General features: G+C 48.6%; 1 protein-coding gene across 1 annotated transcript; it reads left to right on the top strand.

The window, feature by feature from the left end:
- Positions 1–9548: 9548 nt before the first annotated feature.
- Positions 9549–10634, top strand: LOC117868063 (olfactory receptor class A-like protein 4). Its single transcript, XM_034753657.1, has one exon. The coding sequence runs from the start codon at positions 9549–9551 to the stop codon at positions 10632–10634; it is 1086 nt and encodes a 361-aa protein (XP_034609548.1).
- The last annotated feature ends 5097 nt before the right edge of the window (positions 10635–15731 follow it).

Raw genomic sequence — 15731 nt, 5'->3', positions numbered from 1 at the left:
TTTTTTTTTAATCCCTGCGTCCATTTCCCCTCTTTAATGGTCTCGAGCAGTTTCTGCCAAGTACACTTGAGGTTTTACATATGGCAGTAGACAGAACAAATATGTTGATGAGTTCCAATGAGGAAGTGTGGATTCAAATCATCCAATTCTTCCAGGCTATTTCATCTGGAATAAAGCACTCAGGCCAAGTACATCATTTAGACACATTTTAGAGTTGCACAGGACAGGAACGTGATAGGAGGAGTGGGGCATAATAACTATTGAGCATGCAAAACAAATGGCAAATGTCATTGATTTGGTGACTGTCTCTCAAAGCTATGCAAATATTTCTGTACGTAGCTAATTAATTATGGGCATGGGGTTATTTGCCTGACTGCTTTTGAAAAAAAAATGCAACCTTTTCTATTCCTGAACACGTATAGCTCCATCTATATTATATTACGGGTGGGGCTGGTCTGAGATTGCCAGTTATTAAGGCTGCCCGACACTTCCCATTAAAAGACCCTGATTTCAGCTGCTGATAGCTTTGCCAAATTTTAAACTATTTGGGGTGTATGTTCCATGCCCAGTGTCTGCCTCAGGCTGACATTTTTTGGAAAATTTCAGCCAGAATAGTTCAGCCATTTCCAAAAATGAGGCTGGGGACACGATTTTGCTTTGCTCATGTTTAAAAATTCTGGTGCCCATTTCTTTGAAAAGTCCACGAGTCTCTTGGCTTTGGAGCAGGGACTTGAAATTTGGCAGGCAGGTGCTTTTTGCCATCCTTGTGAAAACCTACCCACATCTGGCCAAGTAATAAGCCTTTGAAAAATCATCCCCAGAGCAGTTCCATCCCGTGCACTGAATGAAACAGGTGGAAAAACAGTATTTGATCATGTAATTAGTGGCTGTATCAAAATGCTTATACACGTGAGGGCTGAATTAAGGGTGCATTAACTCTGGCATTTCCTAGCTTTTGAGTGCTTGACATTGGAACCTCGATTATACTCTTTCAATGCAGTATTTCTGTGGGTGATATGTGCTAATCAAACAAACCAACCCCGAATCTCTGTGTGCATCTCCATTGACTAGCCACAACAGTGACACTTCTCAGAGGAGTGTAATAGGTGAGGGGAACTGAAAGGGAGCACAAGAAATCTCAGCCAATGGATAACATATTGCAACAAGATTGATTCACCTCCAGTGTGAAGTTTTCCATCAGTGCAAGTCCATTGTTTTCAGTGGACTTCCACTGGCATAAAATTGGAGTAACACAGGGGTAGAGCAGGGTCCTCAAGTTCCATCCCACATCCATTTAGGAACGGACTCCCCAAAACCAAAAAAAATCACCCCAGTGCAGGGCCAGCACAAACCCATTTGACTCCGCTTCAAGCCCTATTGTGGCATTGATCCCGGCTAGCACAGAGATGGCCTCCGTGACCATAATTCCAATGACAGCTGTGTTCGACTGGAACAATGGTACTGTCAGCCAATGGGCATGAGGCAGAACCTTTGTAGGAGCTGGCCCAGGCACATGGAACTCACGGCTGGAAGAAGTGAGAACAATCACAAGCCTCACAGCAACCTGCGAAACCTGCCTGCCATCGTCCTTCCTACACAGTCATTCGCAACAGAACACCCAGTGCCTGGCAGGTGAAGAAAGCATAGTCCTCTTGGAATCTACAGGAGACAGATACCCGTGGTGATGGTGGCCTTAGAGCTGAATGGATGGGTGGAGCAGACCCTCTGCGCAGGGGAATATTATTATTAATTCTTTTTATTGCAGATGCCTCTGGGAGCACCAGTCCTGGACCAGGACCACAGGGCGCCAGGCGCTGTACAAATAGAATAAAGAGAGAGAGTCTCTGTCCTCAGAAGGTTGCAATCATTTCACCCTACAGGAACAGATAGCCCTGCTCAATTTACTCAGGATAGAAAGCTGGATGACAACAGTGGACTAATCTTCTAAGTAAGGGAAGCAGGACTTGGTCCTTTTTGAGCAGCGGATGAATGAGGGCTGCTAATCCGATGAGTGCATTAAACAGAGGCCTGCAAGGAAGGGCTGAGTGGGTTGCCGGGTAGTCTGTGCTTCTCTCTCAGAGTCACAGTAGAATAGAATCAAACCAATTGACCCAGCGTCGTTTTGTCTGTTGCGATGCTAGAGACGCATTGCCACTCCCTTTGAGTTCCCCTGCATTACTTACACTCGGCTATGAAATAGCATAGTTGTTGTAGATACTGCTGCAGAGGCCCCTTGTAAAACATTCTGGGAAGGAAGATTAACAGGTTCCTTCACTCAGTGGGGTTAAATATGCAGCAACATTGGTAAAATATTAAAGCAATAAGTCACAGCTTTTACAGCCAGATAAATCCTCTTGCCGGTACCTTGCAGCCAGAGAAATATAACAGATTGTTTCTTCTGCCACTGGACTTCTCTTCATATCGTCTGATATACTTTCCCAGCCGGCATGTTGCCACAGCCTTTCCTTCTTAAAAAGCAGATGTCGTGGGTGAAATGGGTTTGGCAGGTCTCAGTCAGTTCCTGATTGGCAACTGCCCACATCACATACTCTACCTCTTATCACCACCCCAGAAGAGGACTCTGTAGGTATGTCCCGATTAGGAAAAAGAGGTTGAAGTTAACCCTGACCTGACCAAGGATATTCCCCTGGGGGAGATGCACAGGAAAACCTTTCTGCTTGATTTAGCTGGTCAAAGACAAGCCTAGGCTCCCTCCACAGTTTAGTTTAACTTTTAATTAACAGCCCCCAAAGTAGGGCTCTAGCATTCTCAGTGCCCTAGTGTACACCCTCCTCTCCCCTCCCCCCAACCTCCTCTCCTTTTCATCTCCTCACCAAATCGCCCCTCACCTCCCAGCAGGGAAGTTTGGCAAGTTTCAAAGTGGAAGTGGAGTGTGCAGCTGGTGGCTGGTAGGAAAGGGGAGAAAGAAGCAACGTGGGATTTGGGCCACAGCCTGCCTGGCCACGTTGCTAGCTGGTGAAGAGCAAACTCCCCTGCTAATCAAGGTGCTAAACATCTGGAGCCTCCCCTGGAGCCGCTGGGAGTGGAGGGCCCCCCCGCGCCTCACAGGGCATGCTCTGGGTCGGATGCTGCATTGCCCAGCTCCTGGGGTTATTTATCCCAGTGCAAAGTGGGTGTAAAATGCCTCCATTCTGATGGGGCAGCTGCTTGCCACGTGAGCTGGGGAAGTGGCTTCTTTTCCCTCTGCCTCCATCTTGAGGATGCAGTCACCTGGGGAAGGCACGGCATGCACAGCTCCTGCCAGAACAGGATTGTGAGCTCTGCTGAAGTCTCTGGCTGCTATAATAATTCGACACCCTCTTTGCATTAGTGTAAGTGAGGACACACATGCTGCAGGGGAACAGAATCAGGCCCTCCATGGCTTGCAGGATAGGTCCCCCCAGAAACTCAGCCCCCTATCAATACCGAACAAAAAATAACCTTGCCAGGATAATCCAGTATCCCAACTCAAACACTCCATTATCTCGGAGTTCTAAGATCCAGTTGTTGCAAAGAATTGCACACTTTACTTGTGCCTGGTTTCACTGAACAGAATTCCTTGGGTTTAGTTCTGAGCTGGCACCTACATTTACTGATCTCAGCGTCCAGGTGCATAACAGCAGCCCATTCCCATTCAGAAAGGGGCCCACCTAATATGCGCTTGTCACTCTCACTCACAGACGTGATTTCTAGTGTTATCAATTATTTAGGGCTCAATCAACTCCTGCATTTTGCAGCACCATATCACAGCGACGGCTGCGCAAAGACAGAAAAAAAGTGGCTGTTAATATTTTCCTGATTAATTAGCTGTTTGCGACACACAGGGCAGTGAAGCACTTGTTTAGATGTTACCTGTGCAAACATAATCATTGCTTTTAACAAATGTGTCTCTGTGTAACAGCAGCTCTTCTTTCCAGCCAGAGCACAAACGAAGCAAGGCAACTCTGAACTGGAGGAGAAAAATAAATATAGGCTAGTTTGTGTGAGAAACAGCTAGCTAACAAAGACCATCAATTATTAAAAGCCTGTCACATGTTTTCTCCGTACACAGGGAAGTGAACGAAGGTGACAGGTGGCTGGATTCATGCTGTGGGGATTTAAATGGCACCAAAACAGCTTGGATGAAAGAGTTAGGTAATCCGGCTCTTACAAAGATGATGGCTGGTGTATTAAATCTATGCCAATGGACCTGTTGCCCTGAATCAGTCCCTTTAGTGGTGAAAGGACACCAGTCATGTATGGGTGACACAAGGAGGCAGTGTGGCCTACTGGAAAAAGCTTTTTGACCCAGATTCAGGAGACCTAGGTTCTATTCCCTGGCCTGCTGGGTGACCTTGGGCAAGTCACTTCACCCCTCTGTAGCTCAGTTTCCCCATCTGTAAACTGGGGATAATGAGACCACCCTCCTTTGTAAAGTGCTTTAAGATCCACTGATGAAAAGCACTAGATAAAATTAGGTATTATTATTATTCAAAGCTAAAGGAAAGAAGTGTGCCGAGCTGATTCCATGTGTGATCCTTGCCCCTTGGCCAATAGAGGATGACAGAATTCCCACTGAAGTGAGGGCCAGTGCAGGAGTGTGTGTGTGAAGGGAGAGAGAGTTCTGAATACTCAACCCCACTAGTTCAACATAAAACACTGTGACCGTCACCTTCCAACTTTACCTCGGGGAAACCGTTTCACTTTTGTCAACACGCCAACGCGCAAGAGAGAATCACAAACCCTATCCGGCCGGCGCCACATCTTCCAGCTCTGCTTGAAACCAGGAGATGCCCTGTCAGGAGCTGAGGGTGCGCCCGAGAGCAACAGAAATGTTTCCTGACATCTTTGTTAAAAGCACTGATTTGGACCCTTCAGCTCTGTGTTCAGTGCAAACGTTCCTGCGCAGTCTCAGCTTGCTTCAGTGTTCCCAGGATGAGTCAGACCCCACACTGCCCCTCTCAGGAGGCAGGTGCAGAAGCCACAGCTCAGGAGGAGGGACCGAGAGAGTGGCTTTCAACCCCCTTTGTGCCTCCCAGATACTGCCACCCCCCACGGTTGCCCTAACATATGGCCCCCTGCCCAGGACTGTCTATGAGTTGCACTGTAGCCCAGAGTATCCAGAGAGCAAGTCACTAGGTCTAGTGGGAGTGGGGGCAGCATAGGGCCATGTGTGTCGGCCCCATGCCGTGGGAATTCTCCCCAGGGCTGTTGAAACGCCTTTGCTGCCTCTATACGCCAGGGGATCAGTATACGGGGCCAGTGAAAGGGCTAAAGGTGTCACTGCTGATGGGATGGAGCAGAGGCCGCGAGGAGGGGAGAGCCCCGGGCCACACCGGCGCCAGGGTTTTGGGAGCACTGGCGTCTGACACAGCAAGTCACTCACCAGCAGCCCTGGAGGGATGTTCTGTTTTGTCTAGCAGCACAGCTGGCCCTGGAGCTGGCAGAACATCCTCTCAGAGCAGCTTTGGGGACGGTGCCATCTAAAGGTACAAAGTGATTTCAGACGTGACTCATAGGAGCAGGCACTGTTTGCCTGTCAACAAGAAGAGACGTAAGTAAGCCCCGTTGTCTCCCTAGGAAGAGAGAGGCACGTCCCCGCGCTGATGTGCACAGCGAGGCCGAAGGGCGGGGCTGGGATACCGTACCTGCCAACAACCAGATCTCATCAGGACTGAGACAAACAAGGGTCAAAGCTGCCCAGATGCAGCCTCTACTCGACATTAAAAATTCACCTGCCAAGAAGCCGGCTGCACCATGGCTCCTCGTGTGCTCGTCTGAAGGGAGCAGACTTCTCGTGTGGGATCCTGGCTCCCACCACAGCGCCACCCTCAGTTCTGCTCCTCCCATCCTCGGAGGCCTGGAGCCTCTTCTGAGCACTTCAGACAGCCGGTGCCCTGAACATCTCAAGGGCCCATACGCGGCAGGAACAGGACCTGTGTGTCACAACAATATCGTAGCCAGTCTCTCTGCAACCCCCCCAGCACTGACTGTAGGATCAGTCCCACACCAGTGATACTGTCCCGGATTTAATCACAAAACCCCCAGGATTAGAGCTGTGCCATCCATGATTTAAGGACCAGGCTTTGTTTCAGTTAGATGCCAAAGCTGAGAGAAGCTTGGCAGCAGGGTGACAGCAGCATAGGGCAACACAACCCAGTTTGCATCAGGCCCAGTGGGATGAGCCCATCGTCCTTTGCAGGCCAGCGATCGTGCTGACTCTTGGGGAGAGCAAGTCCTGGTATAATTAGTGGCTGATGCTTCCATAAGCTGTGTGATTAACAAGAGCTACCGTCCATGAAGCCAGCTAACGCGGCCTTGCAGCTTTGCCAACACACAGACAAATGAAGCAATTAGAGGAGCATTAGCAGGGGGCTGCAGTAAGGCCATGCTAAGTAGCAGGGCTTTGGGAAGGTCAAGCGGCGCTCACAGAGCGGGCAGCCCCACACCACCATCAGCATTTCCACTAGCCAACCTGCCATTTAACGGTCTTTACAAAGAAGGGGAGCCGGCGGCGTTGTTTTACTCCAGGAGGAGCTGAATTGCATGGAGCGGATGTAGTGATTGGCTGTCAGAGCTCGGATCATTAGCAGAATGTGCTGGGATGCTTGGAAATTCCCACTGACCGACAAAACAATTTGAGAGGAAAAGGTGCAGCGGATGCTAAAGGAGAGTCAGTAAAAAGGTCGGCGAAGCGAAGAGTAGGTCTTCACTGCACACAGGTGTGTTCTTAGCTCAGGTTACCTAACTCAGGTTAAACTAGAAGTGAAGATACGGCAACTTGGCTTTTAACTCAGGTTAGCAGTTCAAGGGGGGCCTAGGGTTGCACCTGAGCTGCTAATCAAGGTAACAACACACCCTTTTTCTGCAGTGAAGACATACTCTAAAAAACAGTGCCCAGATCAGACCCAATATCACAAAGAGACAATCACTGCCCTGAAGGGTTCCTACAATAAGAACTGCTCAGGTTTCAGCCTCTCACTTCTTGCCATGTCCTAGTTCTCCAGTCCTCCATGGAGACCTCGAGCAAGAATAGCAGAGAGGAGACCTCATGTTCCTAATGTAAGAACGACCAGGAAAAATCCTTTCAGCCATTCTTTATCCAGCAAAGAGAAGCAAAAAAGGGGCATAATCCCCGTTTCTTTTTCAGGTCACCTTTAAGGCTGGATCGATTGCAATGGTGTGATCCAGTCAGCTGATTTTGCTCAAGAGGCGTACCATACCAGCACATGCCACGTCCTCTCCTTTGCTGTAGGGCAGAAGTGTTATGGCAACCCACCGATGTGGCAGAATAAACATGTGTGACGGGTTGGACCTCCCTTCTGGGATGCCACCTGATGTACTGGGATTTCACTGAGCCCCTCCTGCTCAACCAGCCTAGGTCCTCTCTCCCTGCTTTAAAGAATTAGGTTCTCCGGCCTCTTGCAACACACAGACACAGGTAGGACTGCACCCCGCTGAAGACACAAACTCAAGTCAGCTCTGTGTGAGAGGGCTCCCCCAGCACTCACGTGCCCATCCCTTTTAGGAGACAAACCCAAAATAATACTGTCTTGCACTGTATAGAAAAATCTGCACAGTGCAAACTCATAAAAATCCACCCTCCTCCTCAATGTGAAGAGAGATGTGCACGACTTCTTGCCCCTCCAGTCAGAAATCACATAAACTGGGTTTAATAATAAACAAAATAAGTTTAACAACTACAAAAGGTAGATTTTAAGTAGTTAAAGGGATAACAAACAGAACAAAGCTGATTACCTTAGTAAATAAACAAAAGCCGCAAACTGATCTTAACACACTAGATAGGTAGGATACACATTAGCAAATTCTCACCCTGAGTGATAAACAGGCTGGCAGATTCTTAAGGCACTAGCTGCCTTGACTTTCCCAGGTTTTCTTACACAGGCTAAAACCCTTCCAGCCTGGGTCCATCACTTCCCACTGTTCAGACTTTGTTCCTCAGGTGATTCCAGGTGTGTTGTAAGGAGAGTGAGGACATCTTGTGTTGTCATTGTCTTTCTTTGATAGCTTCCCCCCTCTTGCTGGAAAGCTTTTTTGCTGTGACCCAGGTCAAACAGTTCCCATTGTGTAGAGCTATCTCTGAGGGGTTTCTATTGCACACCATTCCTGGGGTAATCCTTACACTTGTGTGCATTTCCTCAATAAGCCACTAACATTGTTTGGCCTCATCCAACGTAGCCCATTTGAAATACAGAGACATGGTCAATATTCCCAGCTTCAGATACAAAAATGATACATGCATACAAATTGGATAAACACATTCAGTAAATTATAGCCCTTCCAATGATATCTTACAAGACCCATCTTGCATAAAGTATATCTTAGTTATACCATATTCATACCATAACCATATTTCTATGAAGAATATGGGGTGTAACGTCACAACATTATCTTCCCTAAACCTTCGTCAGCTGGTCACCCCACCACTGCCATGTTGAGGTGAAGGGGAGAACAAAGGGCCTAGAATCAGGGTCCTCTCAAACACAGGGAGGAGACCAGACTGCTGTAAAGGAGGGCTGCCCTCAGGATAAATGTACATGAAGCCTGTTGCTGAAATGCATCAGAAGCAAATCCCTCTTGCAAAGACAACACTTCCCGTGAGAAAATGTATGAGTCATCAGCATGAGCTAGCCTCTAAAGCAGCACAACACGAGTCAAAATGTTTGGGTTCCAGGCCTGGTTTTGCCCTGGGCTGTTCTGTTTCTGCACCCCTCTGTGCCTCCCCATCTATCCAGGTGTAAAGCAGATGCAAAGGTACATACCTACCTGCTTCAGAGGGGACACTGGGAGGATCAGTGGTTTTAACTTCTCCAAGATCACCAGCCGAGAGGTGAAACTATATTAGATTGGCAAACGCCTTCCCACCTATTGGCTTTTACTACTCTCCTCCCAGTGTTACAGAAAGACAATGCAATTCTTTGTAGGCCTATTCTGTCTCATTCTAGCAAGGGAGGAGGATCAATCTGCAGTCACAGGCCTTTAAAGTCCCAGCTGTAGCCATTTGGTGAATCAGTGGGTTGTATAAATGCTTGTTTAGTTGCTAAGCATCTGATGAGCAGATGAAATGAGTGGAAAACTAGTGGAGTCAGCAAAAGTACCAATTCACACAAACAAGCGAGCAGACCAGAGAAGAGAGGAATTGGAAGGATGGTAAGTACTGAAGGAGAGGGGCCTTTGCTTTTCTGTGCAGGTTCTCGGACCCCAACACACGGGTGAGTGGATCTGAGACAGTGAATAATGAGCTGTCACTTAGGTCCTTTATCCAAGTGAAATCTATATTCCTGGGATTTGAGAATTGGTGGTAGGGTACCAGAGCCTTTCACAGCGAGCAAAAAGAATAGGAGTAGTTGTGGCACCACTGTTCTGGATCTGCTCTAGGACAGTAGTGACCAAAAGCTGCTGCTTTGCTCTGGTTATTCAGTGCCCCAGGTGTAACGAGTTTGGCCGTGTGTGTCCTGGGCTAGTTCCCAGAAAAAACATCCACATCAAAAAACCAACCCAACTGGTCCCTTGCTGATCCCAGAGAAGCAGAACAGGTTGGCGGCAGGATGACAGGATCATCTCTGGATGCCTGCACAGCCAAGGTGCCCCGGCTCTGGGAGGAGGTGGGTTTCCCAGGCTGGCACGGGCACTTGGATATAACAGGTCTGCCTTGTGTTGCTTTCACAGGGCTTTCGGGGCCCGCCAGAGCAATGACACCGGATGTGTGGTCTCAGGGCTGTGTGGTGCAGGTGACTCTGTATGGTGCTCTGGTCCTTCTCTGCCTGCTGGGTAATAGCCTGGTTCTCCTAACGGTCCTTGCCATGACTGTGAAGCATGGCACCATGGCTGCCTCTGACCTTCTCCTGGCCAACCTCTCCACCATCAACCTCCTTCTCACAGTGCTGCGGAACACGCTGATCTTCGCAGCTGACCTGGGACTACAGCTCTCCTTGTCTGCCACTTGGTGTAGGGTCTTCATGTTCACCTGGGTGCTTTTGAGAGCTATGAGTACCTGGGCCACTTCCTGCCTGAGCATCTTCCATTGCCGTACCATAAGGAAGCAGCATCCCCTAGGGGCTAGGGAAGCCAGAGGGGCCAGGGACGCAGCTATCGCTGTATCTGCCCTCTGGATGGCGAATGTGTTGTATTCTCTTCCTGCCTTGGTGTATTCCAGCCACGTGGCTGGGAATACCACTCTCTCCCCGATGCTGGTGAGCAGTACCACCAGGCCTTTGCTGGGCTGTACCTGGGCTTTCCCTTCCCAGCAGAGCGGGATGGCCTATGTCACGGCTTCCTTAGTCATCCAGGAAACTGTGCCCGCAGTCCTGATGCTGGGCGCCAATGTGTACACCTTGCACAAACTGAAGGGGCACGTGAGAGCCATGGGGGCCGAGAATGGGGTGGCCAGGTTTGCCTCTGAGCGGAGAGCTGCCAAGGTCATCATGGCCCTGGTCGTTCTGTTTGTGGGCTGCTGGGGGACCAACACGCTGGCAGTCGGCTACCACAGCTTCACCAGCTGGCCCGCCGCACCCTTCCTGCTTCAGGCTGCAAATTTCTGCACCTCGCTCTTCTTGGGGATGAGCTCCCTGATAATCCTGGCAGGGCACAGCCAGCTGCGAAGGACGCTCCGGAGAATGATCTGTGCGCGCTAAGAGGATTCCGGGCATAGATGCAACAGGGACACAGGGAGCTGCAAACTCCTGCCAGAAGAAACTATCCACTGGATTCGTAACCATCAAAGCTCCCTGTTCTTTACTCATGCAAGGCTCTTATAGAGGACAACAGCCTACTGGCCCGAGTGAGGATTTCAGTATTTGGCGAAGTCTTTGTGAGACACATGGATCAGGAATGATTTAATATTAGAGCACTATTAGCTGCTAAGCTGGGTGGTCTTGTGGTGACGGCCCTAAACTGGGACTCAGGAGATCTGATTTCAATTCCTGGCTCTGCTAGACTCCTTGTATGACTGTAGGTAAGTCACTTCCTCTCTCTGTAAATGGGGATCATACTACTTCTTTCTCTTGTCTATTTAGATTGTACGCTCTCTGGAGCAGCAACTGTCTCTTATTTACTTATCATCTAGCACAATGGGGCCCTGATCTCAGTGGGAGTCTAGAGGGTGCTGCCGTAGAAAACCCTAGACACTGTTGTTGGTAGGTTTATTTCAATGGAATTCACTGTTTGTTTTACACAAATTCTGACTCCTTTCCAAGCTGTGTGTTTTATTGACCAGTTTTAAAAAATAAAACCGTGGAGCCATCCAAAGCATTTGAGTCCAAATTGTCATTCTGGTTACAACTTCTAGTTCAACGACCCTTCCTCTCGTTTAACGCAGGGAAGGCATTTTGCTGCAAAACTGCATTATTCAGCTCCTGCTGCCTCTGTGTATCCTTTAACTTCCCAGCTACAAATCTGGGCACACAGTTCAACCGAACAGTTGGCCAGGTTGCAGGGGAGGGGAGGAGAGCTAAAATTGGTTATTTCCAGGGTTTGTTTACAAACTAGAACCGTGAGAAAGGGCTGGGAGGCAGTTTGACCAGGACCCTGACCTGCGTGCAGAGGCTGGGTTAGTAAAGACTATTTAGCAACAGAGCCTCTTGCTTAACCACCACCTTTGATTTACTTTAAATGAACAAGTGCCATAACTGATCACACTCAGCCTGATTCTCCCCCGCCTGGTGCAACACGGGTGTCAAATGTGAGTGAAGTAGCTGGGCAGCATTTCACACCCACTGATATAAATGGCTGCAGAAGGTGCAGGGCGGAGATTCAGCCTCATCCTGTGTCTCCGTCTCCTATGGCTGGGAGCCTCCCTCTGACTTCAATGGCATCAGCCCTCACCTCCCCAACCCCCCATCACGCTGCCTTAAACCCACCACAAGCGGCTGGCTCATGTAACTCACTGGATTTCAATGGGACCTGGACACCATTTGAATATTGCAGCCCGAGCCAAAGCTTGGTGCAATCAATGGGAGTCTTTCCCTGGCTCTCACTGGGTTTTGGATCAGGCCCCTAGGCCCTCCCTCCCACAATGCACTGAGGGGAGAAGAAAACAGATTTTGTCAAGTGATTTTTTTTAAAGTTGGAGGAGTGCTGACTCAGCTTTTTCAGAGAGCTCATCAGCTCTGTAGGAAGCTTGTGGTCTGGAACACATAATGCTTAATGTCCCATTTAGTAGTTTTCAGTTCTAATCATATGGAGAAAACTGTATCTGCGTTTTCCCCCATCCCCTGGTGAAGAGGCAAAGGAAAACGGATCAGTGAAGCTACCTGGACTGGACTCGAAAGAACCTCTTTGCCTAGGTTAACTCATCTAATCTAGCCCCCTCCGCCAGTGCAACGGAGGATGGAGAAATTTTGCCTTTTCATTCTAGTTCTAGGCTTTGATTGGAGTGGACTGTGTTATTACAGCTGTTCTATAAAGGAATGTGTGTCCAGCCTCCGTCAGCTTCCCCCCTGACTGAAGGCTGAATGACCTTTCGACTCACACCCACCTGTCTTAAACTAAGCTTGTCTTTCTATTAGCTCAACCATATCAGTCTAAAGCCTGACAGGAGACAGAAAAAGCCTGCAGAACAGAGTTTTGGCACTGACTGTGCTGTATCCTGGACCTCTCCATCCATACTCATAGTTGCTCCTAATAAAATGGGATAGATGCACTTCACAAAAATAAATAAATAAATAAATAAATAATGATCTTTGCCTTTCTGTGGCACCTTTCAGCTCAGGATCTCAAAGCACGGTGCAAACACCAACAAGATAATCCTTCAAAACACTCCTGACTTACACCAGGAAGGAACTTGGCCCAACGTCCTGCAGCGGAAATCCCTCTGGCTGGAACTCAGTTGAAGTCAAGGAAGTTCCCGCAGGGTGGACATTGGCTCAGCTTGTCTGAGGATTACAATGTCTCCGTCACAGTTTGTTGTGAGGTCGCTGGTAGTACACTGCCCCCAGCTGACTCAATGAGCCCGTGCTTCACAACCGAATACATCATGGGGTTGGCAAAGAAATGGCAGCTCCTCTGTATTGACACTGGAAAATATACACGTAAAAGGACAGATAGTTCTAATCCGCACTAGAACTGTGGGTTTTACGCTAGATCCTCAGCTGGGGTAGATCAGCATCGCTCTGTTGAGTTCAGTTGAACTACGCAGATTTATAGCAACTGGGGATACAGCCTATAGTTTTTTAGAGTAGCACCAGACTCACCGGGTTTGCTTTGCAGGGGCTCGCACACACTTTTTTTATTGCTTTTGAGCCCCGTGGGCTCTCTCCCACCTCATCTGCCAACACCACACCCCCAATGAACCAGAAACCTCAGGGAAATCCACTCGCAGCTGCTAAGTTTCACCTGCTTTTGTGCCAAAAATCATGTAAAACTATCACCTTCCCCTGTCGCCAAAGGAAAAACCAGAAGTCAGAGATGCAATGTGGACTAATGAATACAGAACTGGACTAGTAGTTCTATGTCTGATTCTGCCACTGGCCTGCTGGGTGGCCTTGGACATGTCACTTGGGCTCTGTGCCTCTGTTTCCCCATCTGTAAAATGATACTGAACTCCTTTATAAGGTTCTTTGAGATCTACTCATGAAAATTGCTATGTTGCTAAGTATTATTAAGTCAGGCCCAGACTATCCAACCTGCAGGGGTCTTTTGACAAATCTGCTTTGAGTTTGTAATGAAAGGAGAAAGCTGGCAAGTTTCACTGAGCATGTTTCACACAGCTCTAGCCTTTATTCCGATGAGAACAGGCGGCAGCTGCATTTCAGCATAACCAGCAGCTGAGTACATGGTGTAACGATCAGCACTCTGGATCGGTCCCACTGATCTGGGTTCAAATTCCGATGAGGCCGGCACATCTTTTTTTAAGGTGGCTGAGTGGTTCTGGTGCTGGACTGCTCTGGAGTTTGAATCCCTTCCTTGCGGTCTCCCCACATCTCCTTTATAGCTGTAACATGGGGCTAACAGCACTTCCCTACCTTACAGGGGTGCTGGGAGGATGTACACAGTAAAAATTTGGAGGTGCTCAAATACTACAGTAATAGGGGCCCAGATAAATACCTAAAAGAGAGAAATCCAGACCAGGGCCCATACTGCATGGTTCTAAGGGACCTACTATGGTACCAATGGTCTTACTAGAAGAGTTCAGCCCATACTAAACCCCAGGATCTGGACTCTGTATCCAGACCATCCCCTCCCCACCATAGGTAGAACCAAAACCCCATGCTTCAACAGTGAGTCTGAACTTTCCCAAATTCAGGTTCAGCCAATCATACAAAGAGGTTTGAACTGCAGAGCTGGATCTGATCCTTGGGTTTAGGTTCCAACCCAGGGTGTAGCTCAAGGGATAGACTATATGATGCAACATGGCATAATATATAGGACACTGGCCTGGGAGCCAAGACTGCTGGACTCTAACCCTGGTTCTGCCACTGATGGGCTTTGTGCCCTTGGGCAAGTCATTTTGCTTCTCTTTCTCCTCCCACCTCTTGGCTGTTTAGTCTGTAAGCTCTCTGGGGCAGGGATTAGCTCTTACTGTGTGTACATACGGCAGCCAGCACAACGGGATGCTGGTCTAATTGCTATTGTAATACAACTAATGCCCAGGAATTACTGCCACATTTATACATCTACCAGATGGCTTTGATTTGGCTTCCCCTACCCTGGCTTTCACATCTGTCCCTTTTGGTTCATTTCAGCTTTCTGTTCACTGTCCTGGTTTTCTATTTGCAGCCTGGTTGTTCTTGGCACAGGAACTCTCTGCTTTCGGCGCTATGGAGATTTTGTACAGTTCCCTCAGGGAATCTTTGTCAGGACAGTGCCACATAAAACTAATCCGTGATTAATAACCGAGAAAAGGGAAGAAAGTCACTGGCCCTGCATGCTGAAAGGTTAAATTGGTTTGGTAAACACAGATTCAATCAGCAGTTCCCAGTTGCAGCATCCTACGGATGCATCATCAATGTAAGGCTCAAAAGCTTTTAGGCAGTGAGTACCGTCTGAGCTGATCACTGCTGGACGGTTTGGATGGTACCCTTTAAAAGAAATCCAATTTAGTGATTTCCGGCCATATGGCCCAGAGCCCTCTAATTGTCCACAGAACAGACAGCAGTAATGGGGGCAGGATTTACACACACACACACACACTATGCATCAACCCAGACCCTGAAGGAGTACTTTTAAGAGCTTCCTCCTGCCCAGTCGAGTTTAAATTAGCACGATAAAGCTCGTGCTCAGGACCAAGCCTTCTCCGACACGCCACTCACACCCTGCCCCTTTCTTCACTTTGTAAACGTGTGAGCAATGAAACGGGGAGGAAAGTGGCTTGCACTTGCTCAGTGCAGAGGACTATGGTTAGCACTTACCCTTGTGTCCATGCAGAGACTCTGCTCACACCTTCTGCTCCAGCACAACAGCCTTGTTCATCCTTCTGAGTCCTGAGGGTCCAACAGAAGCTCCATGCTCGTTCGAGCCATGGTCTCTCTGCTAAGACGGTCAACAAGGGATCCTACTAAAACCAGGACCCCCTTCCCAGGACCCCCTCCCCAGCCCGTCTCTCGTAGGCTACCAACTGGCACAGCCTCTTCATTTCCTAGGATGAAATGAGTGATGTTGACCCACAGTATTATTATGTATTCAACGCTCCTTGGATATTGGCTGGACTAGAACCACCATAGGAATGATGCTGGAAAGGGGATCAATGCTGATGCTCTCAGGCAGGTATCAAAACACTGCGAGAGGCCTCTGAA

Source organism: Trachemys scripta, chromosome 19 (assembly GCF_013100865.1).
Source record: "Trachemys scripta elegans isolate TJP31775 chromosome 19, CAS_Tse_1.0, whole genome shotgun sequence".
NCBI lineage: Eukaryota > Metazoa > Chordata > Testudines > Emydidae > Trachemys > Trachemys scripta.
This window is presented reverse-complemented; position numbering and strand designations above follow the sequence as displayed.